General features: G+C 35.0%; 3 protein-coding genes across 3 annotated transcripts in view; 2 read left to right on the top strand and 1 right to left on the bottom strand.

Annotated features, from left to right (window-relative positions):
• The window catches only part of LOC119584565 (protein kinase C, brain isozyme-like), a gene marked incomplete at its 5' end in the record, with an annotated part of 99199 nt that extends 88850 nt beyond the window's left edge, over window positions 1-10349 (top strand). The window contains 1 exon segment of the mRNA XM_037933253.1: window positions 3441-10349. Coding sequence (XP_037789181.1) covers window positions 3441-3593 — 153 coding nt within the window.
• A 653-nt stretch (window positions 10350-11002) lies between these two features.
• LOC119580088 (mitochondrial import inner membrane translocase subunit Tim10-like) lies at window positions 11003-13050 on the bottom strand. Its single transcript, XM_037928002.1, is given in 3 exon segments — window positions 11003-11679; window positions 12649-12794; window positions 12796-13050. Coding segments are annotated over 3 exon segments (291 nt in total). The 5' UTR covers window positions 12823-13050; the 3' UTR covers window positions 11003-11561.
• A 1778-nt stretch (window positions 13051-14828) lies between these two features.
• On the top strand, window positions 14829-19654 carry LOC119584575 (piggyBac transposable element-derived protein 4-like). Its single transcript, XM_037933264.1, has 5 exons — window positions 14829-14854; window positions 15118-15178; window positions 15458-15556; window positions 16560-16951; window positions 17069-19654. The coding sequence occupies exons 1-5, from the start codon at window positions 14829-14831 to the stop codon at window positions 18378-18380; spliced, it is 1890 nt and encodes a 629-aa protein (XP_037789192.1). The 3' UTR covers window positions 18381-19654.
• Window positions 19655-22500: the final 2846 nt, after the last annotated feature.

Consider the following 22500-nt stretch of genomic DNA (forward strand, 5'->3'; position numbering starts at 1 on the left):
ACAATCAAAGCATCAGAGATCAGGGGACTCCAAAATGCATAATTTTTTTCTTGTTACACGAAAGGTGTTTCTAGATAGTTTTGTCCGAGGTGAGGTATTGTTGCAGTATGGGGTGTGCATTCTCTTGTCTTTTCATACATTTTTTTTTTTTTTTAACAACTTTGATCTTTATCAAGTTAGGAATATGATGGCAAATAATTGAACTTTGGAAATGAAATGCCCAATTTCTTAAAAGACAACATAGAAGTTATTATACAAATTAGTGTTTTCAGATGTTATGCACAAAACTGTTATATATATATATATATATATATATATATATATATATATATATATATATATATATATATATATATATATATATATATACACACACACATACACACTCATATAAATGTTGAAGAAAGTGCATATGGATGACCTCCATAATATAGTTAGTTTGATTGCTGGTAAAAATCTTTGGTCGTATTTGTAAATGTTCTCAGAAGTCGCTGGTAGACAAGAAATTTTTGAGCAACCAAGGGGAAGGTCTTCCTTTATGTTCCAGATTCATGAGGAAAATAGTAAACTGAATTTCACTTAGTTTTATGTGCATGAAATAACCAAGGTAACTTTCAGCAAATTTTCAGCCCTTGCAGTGATAGTTTAGATGGGTAACTGATCCCACAAAGCGAAAGTCAGATAGCACAAATTTTCATCCAGTTTGTTCAAGCAGTTTTGATATGAAGTGTAATCTTCTGCTTTTACTAATTAGCATGTACTTATTAGAACAATCTGACACAGATTGAACGTTACTCGGTGAAAAAGAAATCTAGTACTTTAGAAGCGCTACCCATTTAGAGTAATATTCATCTTGGAAATTAAGAAAAAAAATGGATCTGCTTTCCCCCTGAAAATACATACATGTAGCAGAGCAATTGGCTGCTACTATATAAAAAAAATTGGATTTAAACTTAGTATGATTGTGCTAGAGTGGCTTGGTAACCACTACTCACTAGCTCTTTGGAAATGTTACATGATTTGAATCATATTTTTTGTCTTAATGTTGTTTTTACAGTTTATTCTATTGAAGAATATTGTAAATTTATAAACATGAAGGTGTAGGGGCATGATAGCCTTACTCTATTTAGATGTGTGTGGAAGCAACTATTTGCAATTTGTTGGTAACATTGAACATCCTTCTTGGCACAGAAAGGAACATATTTTATTTAGAATCTAAATGGTTGTTAATAATGTATATCCAAATAGTTGTACAATCAATTATATCATGGTTATCCCATGGCAGATTTTTTAATTTTTATTTTACAAATAGTTGTTTACCATGTTTTCAATTATTATATTCTTAGAAGTCTGTTTTGCCCCAATTTCTTCATATCCCGCTGACTAAATCATGAATGGAGTTGGGGTAATGGTACACACATGGCCATGCTGGTGCTATAGTGCTGGTGGAGGTGGCTGGCTGGCTTCTTAGCCCCCCCCTTGCCTAAAGCCAGCATGTTTTGCCCCAGATTGTCATCATTCTCCCAGCTTGCTTCTGGTGGAGATTTTGTCAGTGGTGGTACAATTTGTCTTCTTAAAACCCAGTTGTGTCGAACTTCCAAGTTATAATAAATAAAAGTTATAAAAAGGCACTTCGTTATTCTATTTTATCCATTTACCCTAGCCTACCTCCCTCATTAACTACTATAGTGTAGTCATACTCAAAACAGGTTCATAGCCTGTTTTTCTTAACCACACTACAAAATATTGTGGCTATGTAATTCTTCATAGTTTAAGTATTTTACTTCAAAGATGTATCGTTACTTCTTTCACCATCCTTTCACCACGATTTTTGTGACTGTAGGCTGGGATGCACCCATAGGAGGAGGCCAGTATCCCATTATCCCTTTTGTTTAGCAGCAATTAGAATTTGTACACAAAATCCGTACCCTTGTTCTTCTTATCGTGCCCCTGTTGTATAAGATATGTTTCTTTTGATGTGACCATATATATCCATATTTGGTGTAAGATAATGAAGAGAAAATATGATAGGCCCTGTCCAGATCCCTTGTCCCAGTGTTGCACTTGGTCCGATTGCAATGTCTGTACATACGCACAAAGGTGTATATAACACCTAAGCTACACCTTCATGATGCAGCATTATAGTTATCCCATATTTATCAGAAATTTACTGTAGTGTGGACATGTCGTTTTTGTTCTGCAATAGGGAAGTATTCTTTTCCGTCATAGCCTTGCAGAGTGTTCGACTGGGGCGGGTACATTTATCCAAACATTTACTACACAGGGTACTTCTAGGTCAGAAATGTAAGAGAATACTCATACCGTTCAACATTCAGTTTCAGTTTCTTTGAAGAAATACTTTTAGGTAAGCAAAATGCACCATCTGAGGCTCTAGTGAAGATCTTGGATCTGGATCTTAGGTAGCTTGTTAACAGCACTTACCACATCCTGTCATAGGCCACTGGTGAGGTTAAGCCAGGTTGTGAAGTTTCCTAACAGGTTATGCTGGCTGTGAGGAAATAGGAAGCATGTATTACTAAAGGTAAGTGCACATACTGCCTCATGCACAGACTTGCTGATTTGTCATCTGTGAACAAAAAGCATCACTCTGCTTTACAGTTAAGATGAAATAGCTTTATGCATGACTTTAGTGCTTACATGTGATTGCTATCTTTCATTGATCTTTATATTAGTAGAAGTCTTGTAGATAAAGAATTTTAGTGAAAGCACTTGATGAATTTATTGCTTAATTCTAACTTAAATAGCTTTCTTTTCAGGTGAACAAAGTAACAACTACTTACACTATGCATTTGCAGTGGATGATGAATGAATAAGTGAATCAGTGTGTGTGTGTGTGTGTGTGTGTGTGTGTGTGTGTGTGTGTGTGTGTGTGTGTGTGTGTGTGTGTGTGTGTGTGTGTGTGTGTGTGTGTGTGTGTGTGTGTGCATAAGTGTGTGTGTGTGTGTGTGTGTGTGTGTGTGTGTGTTGTGTGTGTGTGTGTGTGTGTTGTGTGTGTGTGTGTGTGTGTGTGTGTGTGTGTGTGTGTGTGTGTGTGTGTTGTGTGTGTGTGGTGTGTGTGTGTGTGTGTGTGTGTGTGTGTGTGTGTGTGTGTGTGTGTGTGTGTGTGTGTGCGTGTGGTGTGTGTGTGGTGTGTGTGTGTGTGTGTGTGTGTGTGTTAGTGAGTGAATGACTGGGTGTAAGAGTGAGTGAATGAATAAATAAGAGAGAGGGAGAGAGCGAGAGCAAAAGCAAAAGAAATGGAGATATCTGTAAGAATGTATATATGTATGATTGTATTAATATGTTTCTCATGTAAATACACATCTTACAGAAAGACACACAGCTTATACATTGCAAAGGTATTAGACATAACTAATTCACTTAATCCCTAAGTACCTAACCCTCTTGAAATCCTCTGATCTCTTTCTTTTGCATTCCAGCGCCATCGAAAGGACGTTAGCAATTTCGACAAGCAGTTCACCTCAGAGCGCACAGAACTTACGCCTACGGACAAGCTCTTCATGATGAATCTGGATCAGACGGAATTCTCTGGCTTCTCCTACCTTAACCCCGAGTACATTCAACATGTATAAGAAGATGTATTTACATGTTACATATGTACCAGTTTGTCTGCACTTGTTATATGACAAGCAACTTTCATTTGTTATAATCTGTTTTGTTACGATGAATATTATTTGTTTGATGATGTAACCTGAATACTATGGACAATTCCAAAGTTAATAATGTATTAGAAATACATAAGATCTTAATGTAAAATGGTATTCAAATTTTTTCATTGAAGAAAATTTGATTTAAATGTTGCATATTGCGCCTGACAAATGCTCGAGAGAAATATATATTTTTTTCTCATACTTGCTAATATTAAGGATTAGTGTTAAACTTGAAAGTAGTTTCTTTCAAATGCCTTTCTCTTTAAGACTGTTTTGGTGAAATGCTTTGTATGAACATTTTTATTTTCCTGTTTAGTAAGAAACAGGATAGGCATTTATTCCTCTGAGCTAAAGACAGATCTTATTCTACATGAATGAGAAATATATGACCAAAGTCTAGTATTGTAAGAATATTGATGTAATGTTTACATTATTCATACTAATACGAGTTACCAGTATAAAAGGTAAGCAATAAAAAAGTATAAAATTATTGTCAGTATTAAAATGGGTTTATAGTCACAGAAATGGCAAGTTACATGAAATGTCTTATGGAATTCTGTATATAGAATATTAATTTTTTCCCCGTTGTTTATCAGAATGATGAAGATACTCTAGTGAAATATTTAGTGAAAGATGAATAGAAATTATTTTACATTCAATGTAAAACTCAGTCTTCAGTTGATTTATCTCGCTGCTAATACCTCTTTTCTTTTATGAATGTGGTCTCAATTCATTCATCCTGTGTCATCCATCATATACCTGACTGATGGTTTAAGATTAAGTAGAGTGATATTACCATGGGACAATACTGCTGTTCATAAGGTGGTTGAACAGTATGCTAGCCTGTGGAGGAATAGTACATCCAACTTTATATACTGTACCTGTATTGTTCACTCCCATCTTAGTTCTGGAGAATTATAATGGTCCCTCGTGAATCAGTATTTGGGTTTGTTAATATAAGCCAGATTTCCTGTTTGGCTGAAATTCATCAGCACCTGTCCTTGAATGCTATTCCAAGTTGCATTTGAGGAAGGCTGTTTTAGTATGCCAGTTTTAGTTACCTGTTAGTGTTTCACAATGTATTTCTGTATTTCTTTTTTTCTAAGGTAATTATACCAAGTAGGGTTCTTCATACAGTTAGTTACACTTTTATACCTCTGTAAAAAAAAAAAAAAAATCTAGTATAATCAATTTTTTCCCATATTACATGCTTAAAGACATTTTTATTCACCCTCATTTTCACACATAAATGCAACTCACTCTCTCATGCAACAATGCCAACAGATACTCCCAAATGCGAAATTAATATCAAACAGATCTTTAGCAGAGTTCTAAACAGTTCTTATACCAAACGTAGTTTATGAAAAATGTTGGTAAGTTTATCAGTAGACTTAATATAATTCAAATTCTTCCCTTTGAAATGTGCAATAAATGCCTTCTGTGTGCTAAAATTCTTATTAAGATTTATACCAGTGTTGTGAGATAGTATTAATTCCTAGTCATTCATCATTGATCTATGAAAGCATCTAGTCAACAGGCTTAAGAGCTGCTAGAGTAGCATTACATTCTAGTGCAGTATTTTGGACAACTTGTGCAGGAAGAAGTGTATAAATGTTTACTAAGTCTTATTACTGTTTGTACCCTGTGGAAATTAGATAAGCTAATGCAGGTATCAGTCATAAGGGAAAATAGTAATGATAACTCAATAGAACTTACTTTGTAATTATGGATAGCATGTATTTCTTTATATATTCCATCTCAGATTAATTTTGAATAATTTGGTCTCCAGTAACATAATGTTAGCCAAAGAGAGAATGAATGAAGGGCAAGTTCCAATTTTGTATGTTTTTTTATCAGTCTCATTTTTCTTTATATGGTACCATGACATTAGAAAAAAAATCTTTTGTAGATTTTAAATATTTATAGTTCAGTAATGGTATAAGTGCATTCCTTATGTATTGGTGGTATTAAGATATTTTTGCATGTGTATTTGTTTGTACTGTGCACTCAGAACTCTATGTCTTATTTTACAGATTCTCAACACTTATTAAATATAAAGTAAACCTTGACTTCCTGCTAATTACTATTTTTATCGAGTGTGAGATGTGACATTGAAGGTGCAAATAATAAGTCTATGCTGAAAACAAGCTAGCATTTTGATTTTTAGTAGTTGTATTGAATGCAGGGGGATCTGATTTAGGAGTCAATGAAAAATAAAATAAAACTATACTTTATCAGTTATTAGATTAGTTGACTACTTAATATCAGTAATATTGGAATTTTTTGATACTTTTCGTGATTGTCTTAAATCATTTTACTTTCATTAAACTTCAAGAAATACTATTCCTGTATATGATTTAATGTTATATATATAACTGATTTTTTTTCATCATGATCAACTTGAGCTTATCAGCTATCATATGTATGATACCTGTTAGTATTATCACTACCCTACAGCCTTTAATAGTATTTTAGTATTGAAAAAGTATCTATGCTGCTGATAAATTCCAGTGTCAGTACCAAAGAATAAGCAGGCTAATATAAGATAACATGATGTATATTATTCATATTTCCTTCTTCCATTATCACATATACAAAGTACCAACTTCCTTTAGGTATTAGCAATTCTTTAAACAGCCTTCATAATAGTGAAAGTGAAAATCTGGCCTACCACTTCACGTTACAGTATTGATTTTATTTTCGGTGTGAATGATCAGGTCTGTAGTGATAACCTTTCATAATCTTAATGTTTACGAGTCAAAAACCATTAGCTTTTGTAGTTTTTATCTTCCACTATGTATCTTTAAAGGTTAAGGTTAAGATCAAAGGCTTATATGATTTTCTATATATGCCCTGCAGTGTGTTCTGCACATCAGGAGGAAAGATAGTTATCCAGTATTAAGCTAAGAGGTATGGATAAGATGAAGAAATTGTTCCCAAATTATCTCCATACGCACTGTGGCTAGAATGATACCATACCTGGGATGTGAACATTTTTGCATAGATAAATGAGGCACTCCTTGTTTTTTAAGATGCATATGATAAAAATAATAATGTTTTCTATTCTTTTCAAGAACGTTCACCTATTCCAAGTCATAGCAACTGAAGTCTTTATATATTTTCTTTGAAAAAGTTGCTCCTTTTATTTTCATATTCAGACATGTCATAATATAATTGCATAGTAGGTATTCATTCCACAGTGAAATATTTGTACAATACTTGTGAGTGTATAAGTACTTTGTTTCTTCAATTTTTATTTTTCACATATATATTCTTTAAAGTAAAAGCTTAAAGTTGCTGCACATACTAAGCTGCTTTTTTCATGCCTCTTTAATAAGCCTCTTTTAGTTTGGTGTTCATCTCGTTGTTTTATACCATCAATCAAATGATGAAATTATTGTAAGCAAAATTTGCTGAATTGTTAACAGGAATGTGTATCTTGAGCAGTGTGGGGAAACTGTTTGTGGTTTTGTTAACCTTTGTGGTAGAATTCTATGAAGTTTTCACATTCACATTTGTGATATATTTAGAAAATCATCAGAAATGTGATATCATTCCATGTCCACATCCACAAATTATTACATTCTGTGTCCCTACACTGCCAATCATATACAAAACCCTAAATATGTATCAGTGCTGTATACCTATCAAGAGTGGCATTGTGTCTATTTATATAAGTATTTTACTTATTTTAAAAGAGGGAGAAGCGTAATTACACAATCTAATGTTGTAGGTTGTGTGGGATTTAGAAGTGCATCTCCTTGGTAGCATTGCCTGAGAGGGTTGTTCATTAGGAGTTTGAAGCATTTGAGAATTATTGTCAAGAGATTATTGGCAGAAATATAAACAGCTGTTGGCTAAAGAAGATCAAATATAAAGTCATATTGCATATTGGCTCCCAATAAGTCTAAGTTCAAGACAGAGTTTGGCAGTGAGGCTGAATTTTTAGGATTGTAAACTGTATTGAATGAAATTGACAAGGAATGTTATGCTATGTAGGGAGATTTTCACATGTTTCCCACACACATTTTATAGTTCCCTTTGTGTGTACAGTTTTATCAACTTGACACCAGAAATAGTTGAATTGCTGTTTGTTTAACATGTGCCTCATTTCAAATGTTCTTTTAGAATCTAATGTTAGCAGCTGTTTATGATACATGAAAAATGAAAAAAAATCCTTATTTCTTGGCTATGATATAAATTTCCTTTACTTTAAAACCTTATAGAGCATATGGAAATTTTAGCATATGGTTTCTAGTTATGTCATGTCCACAGGGTTACCAGTTGACTGTCTGGTCATCTGGTGTCATGTTGCTTTTCTATTATTGTAGGGCATAGTTCCGTCTTGCTTGCAACAACAGAGGAAGTCTTCTATTCTTGGGCACATTGCTCCCATAAAAATTCTAGGTCCATTTGTGACATCACTAGATTATGATTTATGGGCTTTGACTGAATAAATATTTTTGTAAGGATATTTTTATGTGAACGCAGAGGCTATGAGTTACCTTACAGAATTAACTTTTAACAAAAAAAAAGAAAAAAAAAGAAGCCTTGCACGGATAGGGATATGTGAATAAGCATTTTACAAAGAATGAAAAACTGCCAGATCTGCTGCATGTAGCATATTATAAGTTTCACATTAGATTTGCTTTGAAAGATCTTCCTTTATCTTTTGATTGGAGACTATTTATAAGGACTATATGAACGATCTCTATTCTTGCAGCTTGAATGCTAGAAGTTATGGTGGCTTATTCAGAACATTCCATAACATTAGCATGAAATCAAAAGACGATTTTTGATCTGTAGGACGATTTTGGTAGATTTTAAAAATTATTTAGAATTAAGTGCAGATATTGTTGGCAGAATTTATTTGAAAATTTACTTTCAGTTAAATGGACAAATTGCATTATCTAAATAATTTGTTAGTTTAGTTGACAGAATATTTATGTATCCTAAAATCTTTTAAAAATTGTTTTTAATGCTTCCATTAATTAAATACATGGAACAAGTGATACAGGCTTGCTATACTGCGGGCTACAACCTACTTTGTTATTCTCTGTGCTACTGTTGAAGCTATTATTTGGGTCCAAAGACAGATGGTATATGTAGGTGTAGCAGATGGATGTCTGTACTTATCATGATAATTTTACCGTTTCATGTACCTGAGTGTTACATGAAGCATTAATGGGAGGGATTTTCAGGGAAAATATATGGATAAAGAAGACTGAAGTTAGTGCATGAAGCAACCTTTCATGTATTAATATTTATGTTTCCTTTGAGAATATCTTGTTATCATGGATCAAACATGAGTTGCTTTAGAGATTTTAGCTATTCTTGTTTCTAAGACCATGATAAAAAGAGCTTGAGAATCATTGTACAGAGAGTTAACTCAAAACATTGGCTAAAACTCTGGAGTATTAAAATCAGTGCAGTAAAAGTATCTCGGAGGTGTCTTCTTGTTTTGGATCTGTAAACAAATGAAATCTGTGGAGACATTAATCTCTTGTTAAGTTAATCATATTTAGCAATAATGAAAGATAACTAGGAATATTCATATATATTTTCAGTGTTCATATATGCATTTTTTCCCCTTATTGTTTCAAATGTATTCTTTTACATAAAGCCTGGTTGACTAATTAAATATTACTTGAAGTTAGTATTAACCATTATTTGTACAAAAGTAACTTTTGTCTCACAAGCTTTCAAGATCTTTCAAGGATATAACTACTTAAAAAGGCATGGAGGTAAAAGATATTTCTAAGGAGTGCTCTTGTACATAATTCTCAGTGTCTCGCTTGTGGCCAAAGTTATCAGTATTAATCGTAAGATCTTAAAAACATACCATTTTAGGTTATTCAGAACTGGAGTAAAATATTACTACTGAACCAGTACAGTCAGGCAGAGTTTGGGAGTGGCAAAACTTAAGCTACTTTGTATTTCCCGCATCGTGACTCCTGTTTGTAACTTGGCCAAGATTGTGAAAAATGAAGACATTTCTTGTGTACATATATTTTTTTTGTGTTTGATTATATGGTTTTAATGCAGACATGTTAAGTAAGAAATACTAATGGCAACTGTAGTTTTTTTCTGTTGCCAATTGTTCTCTTTACAGTGCAATTGCATGAAGCTCATCATATATTGTCTTTTCTTCCAGTCTGAGTGTCTGATACCCTAATGTGTTATCTTAAGTCTTAATAGTGTTGTAGCTAATGATAGATGTAAAAAAGAAATTCTATCATTAGCTCCCAACTAGTGAACATGAAATCTTATTACTGATTTATCTGTCTGTAATATAATTTTTGTGACAATTCTACATAAAGTACACATTACTTGAATAATCATTGCTATCAACTTAAATAGTGATAAAATTAATTCCTTTTCTGTGTAGGACTCCATAATAATAATAAATACATCAATGTTGATGTTAAATATGATTCTTGTGTGCTATTCCATTCAAGCCTATTTCTAATGTTAGATCAGAAAACTAGGTTTTCTTATATATTAGTAAGGGTCTCTAACCTAAGGAATTTTTTGCCATGACCTCATCCTTCTGCTCTGTTCCTCTACAGTAACTGGCCCATGTTGCCCACTGTTACCAGTGTGTACTGTGTATATATGCATCCATTATTAGGTCATTTGTTGTCTTGTTGAGCCTGCCAAATATATCATGTAGACATGTATGTATTTTCATTATCCTTGTAATTTGCAATACTGTATATTAGAAGTGCAATCTTATACTCAAGAATTACCATATGTTCATACCATTAGCAGTCCCCATTGTAAATAAAAAAATCAATCAATCAATTAACAACTGCTATAACTATTTAACATTGAATCTGAATCTTGATTGAGTCATATTTTTACAAACCTATGGCTTTCCACTTTTTTCCTTAATACTATTGCATTATAGCTATATATCCTTATACATATTTTTTTCTACTTTAAAAACAAATTTTGGCTTATCTCTTTAATTACCTATCTATTGTAATATTACTAAGACTCAGTCAATAACTTTTTTTTCCTCTTTCTCTCTCTCTCTCTCTTTTACAAAATTATCAGCTTTAAATCTGAGTATACAAACAACAATAGCTATAGAATTCAGGAAAATTTAGGTGAAACAAAATCTATAATTAAAAAGTGAATTTTCAATGGCTTCAAAATGAAAAAGCATTATTACAACATGTAAATTGCCAATTATCACCAATGATCTTAATGAAGAGAATCAATCCTTCAAAGAGCAAAATGTAAATAGCCACCTTAATGAAATGAATTTTTAAATGAAGAAAACTTAATCAAATCCTTGTACTTGATACCGAAATAAAACCCGCAAAATCCAAACCATCTTTATTACCCTACAATTTCCTCAACTTGCCAAATATTGGTGAAACGAACTGCTTTTTAATAGTTTTCTTCACTAAGTTTTATATATTTTATTTCCATGAAAAATTATTCTAACATATAAGAACAAAGCTGGAAACAACAATAAGCACAATTAGATTATTTTCCATACTCATATGCATGAAAATAATTTGTAAAAATGTATTCAGATCAATTAATACTATAAACCATGTATATATTTTTTATTTACAAAGGTATTACGATTTCCTATTACCTCTTCTGTTAAAATTGCTCCCCACTTTAATCATTTTATTATATCAGAGAATTTTAAACATTGTACTATAGACTACATCTGTAGATAGAAAGCAAATTAAATTTCTGTTCCAATGAATTTCTAAAACAAAGACAAGGAAGTTATGAATATAAATATTCATGGAAATGTATTAAAAAAATAATAACTTAGATGCAAGCCGTTTCAATTTTTAATCCATTATAACTGATTTAACTTGACTGCAATACTATACAAAATTCAGTTTACATTATTTAAAAATTTTATTTTACAAGACCCTGTTGTGCTGCCATCTTTTTCAAAGCCTCTTCATCTTGAGCCGACATGTTCTGGAGTTTTTTACCTACACGTTCATGGATTTCCCAGTATTTTGCCACACATCTGAAATGCAAAAGCAAGGGTTCCTTCACATACAGGACAATATTTTTTTTTAATTAGAATTAATGCTTTCCAACTGTTCATTTGAATCTAACATTGAGATAAGAGGAAAAAGTATCACAAATGTACTCAATGTTATTTAAATAAATTTGATATAATCATCCTTTTAGCCACTAACTGTCCTAACTGTTATATCAATACTGACCTAATATATAAAACTGTCTAAATCAGTAGAAAATCTTGTAAAGAATGCCAGGATATGATTTCAAATATATTGTTCATATAATAACTTTCAAGCCTGTTTAACCCATTGGATCCACGACATTATCATATAATGAAAAAATTTGACCGAGGGCCGGGTGATAGGATTATGCCGTCTCGGAAAAATCTGACAAAGATCTAGACGGATGAGAATTTGCTGTCATGAAAAATTTAGCTGAAGGGGAGGATGAGGGAAATGACTTGACATGAGTGCACAAGGGTCTTGTAGGAAGATTAGACTCGGTGGGCATTTAGGAGGGGGCTCCTGCACTACTTCCATTTGGTGCTGGGAGAGCACTAGCTCCAGGACGGAAACTATTTCCATCTCAAGATCTTATTCCTGCCCACTGTGATTGGCGGCACAGGCTGCTTTACACAAACCATTAAATACCATCCTGATACAGCATATCAAATGACATACATAGACCTTGGAGGGGGGGGGGGGGAAATAATAATAATAATAATAAAAAAAAAATAAATAAAAATTAAAAAAGCTAATGCATGTGTGGGCTGAGCCTATATGCCACATACCAAGGAAAATTGCCACTCAAGAAAGCCTATGTCCAGATTTTGGCCATTTGCAGACTGCAAGGCACCAGGATCCAATGGGTTAAGTATAAGTTACATGATCATTATAGAATTTGCAAATGAAGGACCTATAGAATAAAATCAGCAAACCTTCAGTCGACTATACAAAATACTAAAGCTTACCTGTCAATACACACAGCTTCTCCCTTTGCTATTTCAGAATCCTTGTACTTGGTTGGAATGCATTTTTTATGACACGAGTTTGTCATTCTTGTGTACATGTCAGACATCATTTCTATCTCTAGGTCTTGGACAAGTTTCATCTGGTCCATCATTCAGAGATGGTAGACCAGCCATTTTTAATGCTTTTATTAGCCGTAGATTAAAAAAACTTTGGCTTTGTTCTTATACCAGATAGCTTTGTAGCAGGAAGCTATCCGATCAATTTCTCTGAAAGAAGTCGGAGATCCTTTATCCCGTGAAACTTCTCTTGGCTTCGTAATCCCCGGTGTTTGCGTTTCTCATGCGCTCTCTACTTTTCATAGCCTCTCGCCGCTGATCATCAACAGTTGATTTGGTGAGTATAAATCCACCAACACCCAAGGTTATAACACTGACCCTGCAAATTAAAACAGGTTATTAACAAAATGATTAAAAATACATAATAGTAATTGCATATACATCAATTCCTTCATAATGATAAGTTCATATTTCTTAAATAAAACCCTTGCAACAATATAAAAGAATTAGAATATTATGCAGAACATACCAATGACCCAAAACTCATCATATGAGATTCTAATGCACACCATACAAGTTATAATCCTAAATTAAGAACCAAATTATCAACTAAAACAGGCAAAAACACTTTTGAATTTATTAGATGGAATATTATCATATTAGCAATACCAGGTGCAATGACAAGAACTGATCATAACCATGAAAAAACTACTACTACTACTACTACTACTACTACTACTACTACTACATTACTACTATCATTACTACTACTACTACTACTACGACTACTACAATAACAACAACAGACCTCATCTTAGCTTCACATACTTTAACCCTTTGTGCTGGGATGGCATACAAAATACATGTCATGTCCACTGTGATTTGTTTATCAATTTAGTTTATTCATTGATGACTCTAGAAGTGCTTCGTCACCAAGATGTCAATTACTAGTCCTACCTATAAAATCCTTTAAATAACCATAATAATAATTATAATGTCAATAATAATAATAATAATAACAATAATAATAATAATAATAATAATAATAATAACAACAGTATTAACAGTATTGGGGAAAAAAACAACAACAACAACAATAACAATAAATCAAGGAAATTGCAGAAACGGGGAAATCAACCGAGGTGAGACACAGCCTCCTAATAGACTCCTTGGTGGGTGAGCACTTGCCGAGTCATAAAAAAATTTCTCACCAATAATGGCCAGTAAATAAATATTAGATAAATAAATTAGTAAAAAGGCAAAAAGCAAAAAAAGCTTAAAGAGAGGCAAGGAGCCTGGATACCGCATTTGATAACTCACAAAGACGTAGAAATGAGGATGAAAGATCAAAACAAATGAGATGATGATAATACTAAAATATAGGATCATTCAAGTAAAATAACCAAACCTTCTAGGAACATAGGCATAAAATACTTTAAATCTGAAAACAACAACATGAACAGCAATCCGAAAACAGAAAAGAAAAAAACAGCCGAGAAAACTTAAAAAGGAGAAGCAACAAGACTAACAACAAATACAGAAATAAGGAAGTCAAGAACAATAATAAATAAATAAAATAAATCACAGGTAAATAATTTACGACAGACTAACCTCAGTACTAGCCAATGATGTACAATGACAAATCCATATTAGATACCACTTCAAAAACAAATTAATTAAAGATTTTAAAAGAGCCATATGCAAATCATAATAAAAAACTCCCAGATACTAATGAACTAGGTAAAACTATAACTTTTGACAACTTAAAAACAAGACCAGTGTGTGCAAAAAGCCATTTTGACCTAACAGAACAGCTTTACAAACAGACCCCCTTAAAATTAATTAATCACACACAAAAAAAAAATCATGAAATATTACTGGTCCAAAAGCCAACATGCAAATGAACTTTTTAAAAAAAATCTTAAAATCACAGAAAAGGAAATAGAATCCCAACAATTAGTAAGCAGATCATCATCCTTAAGACATTTTTTTAAATGTATAATGAATAAAAGGATTATTTGGTGGATAAAAAAACAAATTAGATAAAGACCATATAGTCTTCAGAACTAATCAAACCATAACAGACACAAACATAACTGATATACAAATCTATAAAGCTAGAAATGAAGAAAAAAGGTTCCCCTGTGCTGTTAATAACATCAATAACATTAACACTATCAACCCTAACAACAAAAGCTTCAACACTGACAGGATAAAGGAAAAAAAAAAAAATCCCAAAAACTAAAGGAAAACTGAAATCAGGTGAAGTCACGAGGTCAGCTAACCGACTACTTGGTGGCTATACACTTGTTTAGTCATCTATGCAGAGACACATTTCACAAACCAATACGACAGTGAACACTACATTTTTCCAGTAGCACCGGGTTAAAGTTTACATTCAATTTTCTGAAGGGACAGCATCTTCCACATTACAATAGGAAATAACAAAGCAGAAAAAGAACTTCTTAGAGGAGTAACATAAGGCCCAGCACAGTCCCACTTGCCCCTACAATCTGGATGATTATAGAAGTTAAATTGTTATTATTATTGCACGGAGTTACAGACTACTTAAAGAGATGATATGGAGTCTGTGCATCTATTACCATCTAGATAAAGCAAATCAAATGACAAATATAAACTATAGAAATTAACAAAAAAAGCTAAAAACATTTATGCAGAAAAAGACAAAATAACACAGCAAAGGGGAGGCACAGAGTCTTGTCCCTGCACACAAGTGTTCGTGTGCACCTAGCCTACAAGCCACACCCCCATCAGAGTGACTGCTCAAGCAAGCCTAAAGCTTGAATTCTGGGTAGTGAAGCATCCGGATCCAATGGGTCAACACAGAAAGGTACTGCATGCAAAACAAGAAAACAGAAGCACTATTCTCGGCAGAAAACCACGAACCAAAATCAATCGATCACTCAATACGTGAAACACAAACAAAAATATACACATTAACCCACCACAATCAGAAAATAGTATTAAACTGAATCCTAATACACAAAAATATGAAGAGAAATAAAACTGCATACATAGTAGCAAACAAAATTCATCACACAGTGAATCCCAAAACCATACCCTTAACCCATTCGCCCCGTTTGGCATCTATTCTTGCCATGCTCTCAATGGACGCCAACACGTTTGGCATCTAATCTTGCCATGGCTTCTACGAGCCCCGTAACGTTTGGCACGTATTCTTGCCATGATGTCTGACTACAGACTGAATGTTTATTTTTTTTTTACCTAATAGATGGCTCTGCTACTAGTTTTACATGATTGGTTGATAATCATGTGACGTATGTAATTTATGACGTATGTAATTTATGATGTAATTATTATGACGTGTATTATGTGATTTGTTCACACAAGATTGCGTGATTATGATGTACCTTGACCTGACTGGCTGGAAACTAGTAATTGCTTTGATTGGTTGTTCAGGTCACATGGCGTGATTTCATTGGTTAGCGATGTGAATAAAAGGTCAGTCAAACGCTCATTCCAGCAGAACGATCGCAGCCTTGAAAGGTTTGAGTTCTCGCTCCCTTTCTCGCTCTCGCTCTCGCTTTAGCCCTCGATCTCGCTCTCGCAGAACGATCGCAGCCTTGAAAGGTATGAGCTCTCGTTCCCTTTCTGGCTCTCGCTCTAGCCCTCTCTCTCGCAGAACGATCGCAGCCATGGAAGGTATGAGCTCTCACTCCCTTTCTGGCTCTCGCTCTAGCCCTCGCTCCCTTTCTCGCTCTAGCCCTCCCTCTCGTTCTCGCTCTCACTCTCGCTCTAGCCCTCACTCTCGCTCTCACTCTCGCTCTCACTCTCACTCTCGCTCTCGCTCTCGTTCTCGTTCTCGCCACCAGCCGAGGCCGTCCACCTCGACATTTTTGTCAGAGTCGAGTTCCTCGGAGGACGACGACACTGGGGATGAGCTAATCCCCAACGATGACTCAGCCTCGGACATTGATTATGAGGCCCCAAGTGACGATGACTTAGACTTCGTCTCACACTCGTTGGACTCGACATTCGATAGTGATGAGCCTCTGTCCGTCCACGTCAATAAAACATGGAATAGCAACGCTCCAGGGACCCCAGACTTTAGGTGGAGGAGGAGGGAGAATGTACCCAGAAAATACAGTTTTTCTGGTACACCAGGTGTCAAGGTTGACTTGGCCGAAGATTCGAGTCCGCTTGCAGTCTACAGGGAGTTCATCACTGACAAACTTATTGACTTCATAGTGGAAGAGACGAATAGGTATGTAGAGTTGATTCGCATAGCTTTTCTTTTATATACATTACTGCTATTATGCAGATACTCAAAGGTAATAAGTGTACCTACATCTCCTAATGCATTACATTTCCCTACTGACAGATTTGCGGAGGCGAACGAGACCGGACGAAGACGGCGATGGACCCCAATCACGAGTGCCGAGCTCCATGTTTACCTTGGGCTCCGGCTGCTGATGGGGATAAATAAGAAACCTCGGCTGGCCTTTTACTGGTCGAGGAATCCAGGGGTGGCCATGCCAATTTTCCCGTCGACCATGCCTCGCGAGAGGTTTGAGCAGATTTCCCGCAACCTCCATTTTCAGAATAATGAGGGGCAACTTGAAGAGGATGATCGACTGTGGAAGCTGAGGGAAGTCATTACCATTCTTGGCGATCGATTTAGGAAGGTCTTCACCCCGGATAGGCATATATCGATTGACGAGTCATTGTGGAAATTTAGGGGTCGCCTAAGTTTCCGCACTTACAATCCGAGCAAGCGGGCAAGATTTGGCATAAAAGTTTATAAACTTTCAGCCAGCGACGGCCCGTGTGCGGGATACACTGCCGTTTTCAAGATATATACTGGCAAGGAGCAGGGGTCTCTACCATCCTCCCAGAAAGCGGTAGTAGACCTGATGGAGGAGGGTGACTTCTTCTGGAAAGGGTACACCGTTTTCGTTGATAACTGGTACACCTCTCCAGTATTATTTCATTTTCTACAATCCAGGAAGACTGGTGCAGTGGGGACTGTGCGCCTGAACCGCCGCCACATGCCCCGTGATTTGAAGGTGCGGAAGCGGGGGGACGTGGACTCCCGTAGTTCCCCTACCGGCATGTTGGCGTTGTCCTGGATGGATGTAAAGCAGGTAAATATGCTTTCTACGGTCCACACATCACACACGGTGGAGGTTCTGCGCCGTGGAGGTTCGATGGTCTCCAAGCCAGAGTGCGTCGTTGCGTACAACGACGGAATGAAAGGAGTGGACTTGGGCGACCAGCTGGCTCAGTCATACCCTTCAGTGCGCAGGTCACTGAAGTGGTATAAGAAGATTTTTTTTTATATTTATGACTTGGCTACTGTAAACAGCCACTCTGTTTACAAGTATTTGGGAAACAGGTGCGAGCAAATAGATTTTCGCCTCGACCTCGCCATGTCCATTATCAACAGTTTCCTCCCTGACATCGAGCCCTACAGTGCAAGAGGGCGCCCGTCAACACTGCCTTCTCCTTCCAAGTTTCAGGGCAGGACTGCACATATTGTGAGGGAGACGCCTGGAAGGAAATACAGAAGATGCTTCCTCTGCTACAGGGCCGGAAGGAGGAAGATGACCAGAACTGTGTGTCCGGCATGCGAGGTGTCGCTATGCACCTACAGGTGCTTTGAAAAGTACCACTCGCAGAAACATTTGACATAAATAAAACAATAAAATGGTGATGGGTACAATTCTGTTTCTTGTTCTCCTTTCTGTAATTGAAAGAGGCAGCTAAGTCCACATTCTGACCTCCTATATAACAAAACAGCAACTTTTATAATTCATAAATAAGCTAAATGAACTATATTATCTCTTACAAGTCTCTTACAAGAAAAAAAAACAGTAAACTTACACAGTGTGACCTCACATATCAATACAAAGTTATTTTTGAACATCAAAGTGAAACTACATTCACTTCTGCTTTTCTTCCTTTTCTGTTGAATGAAAAAAAAAAAAAAAAACATGGTTTGATCTCTCATATGGACAATGCACTACTTCTGAGTATCAAAGTGATATTTGGCTTGCTGCTGTGCTTCATATTTTGCTTCATTTCAATGTTTGAAAAAACAAACAAAAAACGGCTAAGTCCATACTTTTACCTCTCGTTCAAAAACAACACTAACTTTTACCATCAAAGTGTTGATGTCATCTGTAAATATAGACAACTTGGAAGCGATTCAGTATATCTCGTCAATACAAAGGCGAAAAGATGCCTAGAAAACACCATGAGAAAAGTGCATTTTCTACATATTACCCTTTTATAAAAACAAACGTTACTACAAAATCTATGGATAGATTAATGCAAAATTGATATGATGGTCTTTGCGCCGCCGCGCCGCGCCAGAAAAAATCCTGTTGTGAAGGCCCACACGGCTGGCAACTATTCCCGGGAGCGGGGCCCAGCGACGAGCGAAAAATTCCGGGGCGAATGGGTTAAGACACTAAAAATATCCTAAAAAGAAACAAAATGAAACAGCCAAAGAGAAATAGAAAGCTGACCTAAATCTTTAACATAAAAGAATACATCATAAGCATCAATCAACCACAACCAAGGACAACACCACGGTAATTCTTAGCAATATGGACGCACTCACCGGAGACCAAGTCCCCAAACCCATGGCACAAAATTATTAAATAATCTGAACTGCTCTGACTGGGCAACTAACTGAGGAACTGAGGGGACTAAAAAATAAAAAATAAATAAAATAAAAAATAAAATAAAATAAAAGAATAAAATGCAAAAAGGATTTTATTCCTATTATTGTATTTTTGGTAACTATCTGCATTATGTAAAATATGCAAATAATTATCTACTGAACTACATCTAGTATCTAACAGTGTATCCTCATTTATCTCTTTGTCTAAATTATGATGTTTCCTCAAGTATATTTTCCTTGAAAACTATTCAGTACTGACAAGGGTAAAAAAAAAAAAAATAATAATAATAATAATTAAACAAAGAAGGAAAAAAAAAAAAAAAAAAAAAAAAAAAAATCCTTATTTGACTTTTTAAAAACTGATGCAAAAGGCGTGGATTAACCAAGCAGCTGCCCATCAGGATTTTCATCGTGACAGATGGTGCTGCCTATCATATAAGTGCCTCAGTTAACACCTTAGTCCAAACTCTTTAAAAGATGGAAAGTAATTAGTTTCACAAAGCCATCCAATGTTACACTTATCATTTCTTGTTTCTATTATTCACGGTGTAATAAGCATGATCTGTTGCTGCTTTCCATCGCAAATGATACAAGTGAATGTATTGGTAATTGTTTATGAAGTAACCGCATCCCTTGGAGACCGAAGGCCTTATTTCCGCTGACAAGAAACAGTCTTATGACACTAGAATCTGTCGCTAATTTCATTTGCGACACTTCCCTGGGTCGGTCTCAATAGCAACCCTGCCAATGTTCCTACGCTGTTGCCAAAGGCTCGACTCCACCCCTATTTCTAAGAATTATGCTTCAGTTGACGAATCTGATTTTATTTTTGAATTATATTAAATTATCAACCAGTTTTATTGATATAACATTAGGAAATGGCAGTAGATACAAGTTCTTAGTTATCAACATCTTGAAATTACAATTAAAACAATTTAGAACTACGTAAATCAGTTGAAAATGTGTGGGCCCTAAGCACCTCACATCATACTTTTTCCTTTGTCTATCGACATCCATTTCAAATGTTACACTCCCTTAAATATTTTGAATATGTCACTTTTTATTAATTGATATTAATTACATTTAAACGGATGCATGAGTTTATGCCTTCATATTCAATTATACCTACACAAGAAATAAACTGATTATGGAGAATATACAATAACTTTCTATAATATTCTTTTGACCATTCAAACACATTCTGTAAACAAAACATGAATCTGTCTGAGATACTTCCTGTATCTCATTCATCAAGAACACTTTTGGAGGCCCAAATATACCCAAGGCTAAAGCATAAGTGATATAATAAAAATAATAATGACTATTGTGCATGACACTGAAATATGATAATCAAAAGCATTCGAAAGATAAACCCGTTTCGCTCTTCTTACCCAAGACCTTGTTAATATGAAAGCATTTTCAGTATGACATTAGTGTAGATTTTCAAGATAAGTATTTTGTTGCTAGAGCATGACGATCTAGTGAAATATTCATGTTTTCCCATATTACCTAAGTATTGAGAGATATTTCTTTGGATCATGTTATGGTCATTGATGTAGAATATCTTATATTATATCACATTACATATCCCCAAAATAAATGGAAATTAAAGGAAAAGAAAACATGTATACATACATTACATTACGTAAAAAAAAGAAAAAGAAAAAAAAAAAGAAAAAAAAAAAAAAAAAAAAAAATTATATATATATATATATATATATATATATATATATATATATATATATATATATATATATATATATATATATATATATATATATAAATACACAGATGCAAATACATTTAGTCTAGCACTAGGTGCAATAATATCATTAACATCCTCATTGTTGCTGAGTAATACATCACAGAGTAGCACGACACTTTTTGACGGCAGAAATGAGACCTCGAGTCCCTATTACTCCAGCCACTCCTGAGAATCCACAAACATGTTATATAAACCAAACTCCCCCCTACACCGAGTGCTACAACCTTCGACCTCCATGCTATCGCTGGATTTCCCTACTGGAGGCTCGAGCTAAAGACTCCAATTGGCATGGACTAATTCTTCAATTCTTCATTCCTGACTTTATCCTTTGCCTACATAGTTTACTTCCTGTGTCGGTGAATACAGTTTTTTTTTACACATTTTTTATTCATTATATAAATGTATAACAATGTGTTACATGTTGCTCTACTTTCTTATTATCAACTTGTGAAAAAAAAAATGTAATGGATGAAAAGTGCCTTATTTTCGGAAAATTTTCCGTGCATGTCAACCAAGCGTACAGTAAAGTAAGTGTATGGAGTGGTTACCCTGACGAAAACTAAGACCCTTTTCATCTATGGCAAAAGGTGTGCAAATCGAAAATAGGGGAGATATAGGACAGACAATTTATTGTTCCTCATTTATGTGTTTGGGTAAGTATTTATGCTATTCTACACAATAACCGTGTGCGCATGCGTGTTTTGACACCGGGATATTTGACAGGCCAGCAAGCGCCATTACGTCGAGAAACTTTTTTCGAAAGTTGGCGTGTTGCTGTGGAGTTTGAAAGATGGCAGCGACCTTTGTAGAGTTTCACTGTCCGATTTTAAGCATTTTTTGTGCTTGTTTTACACATTTCTGTTCTCTTTTCTTCTTATTTCAGCCTGTTTTACCCCACAATTTCCCTGATCTACTTCATGCCCTCCCCTGCTATCGGGACTTATCAAATCACATCAAGATTGTCGGCTGGAGAATGCAACTGAAAACATCATCAGATTCGTTGTCACTCACGAAAACAAATCTGATGATATAAATATTGTCTGGGAAGACCCGGTTGTCATTTTCGGAAAATTAACCTTATTTTCAGTCATACTGTCCACTACAGGTAAAATTTACCGGTTAATTACGGAGAGTGATGCACAGTGATAGAGGGAGATGGACACTGCCATCCTATAGATCAAAGGAAATAGAGTAATTAAAACAACACTTGTACAGCTGCTCCGGCCTCGTGTTTACTGCAAAATAACGAAAATGTCCGTCGCAAGTTATCGCTCTGCACAGCCAGAGTTCTTCTTAAGGTCACATTTTTTTGTAAGTTGGCAGGAAGAGCTGATAAAGGGGTACAGGGAAGGGTACAGAG

Source organism: Penaeus monodon, chromosome 2 (genome assembly GCF_015228065.2).
Source record: "Penaeus monodon isolate SGIC_2016 chromosome 2, NSTDA_Pmon_1, whole genome shotgun sequence".
In the NCBI taxonomy this organism is placed as follows: domain Eukaryota; kingdom Metazoa; phylum Arthropoda; class Malacostraca; order Decapoda; family Penaeidae; genus Penaeus; species Penaeus monodon.

Bases quoted from the DNA above. Each gene is read 5' to 3' on its own strand.
- LOC119584575 (XM_037933264.1), top strand. From the start codon at position 14,829: ATGAAGAAAAAAGGTTCCCCTGTGCT. The intron at 14,855-15,117 runs GTTAATAACATC...AATTTTCTGAAG, and splicing joins AAAAAAGGTTCCCCTGTGCT to GGACAGCATCTTCCACATTA. The intron at 16,952-17,068 runs GTATGTAGAGTT...CCCTACTGACAG, and splicing joins ATAGTGGAAGAGACGAATAG to ATTTGCGGAGGCGAACGAGA.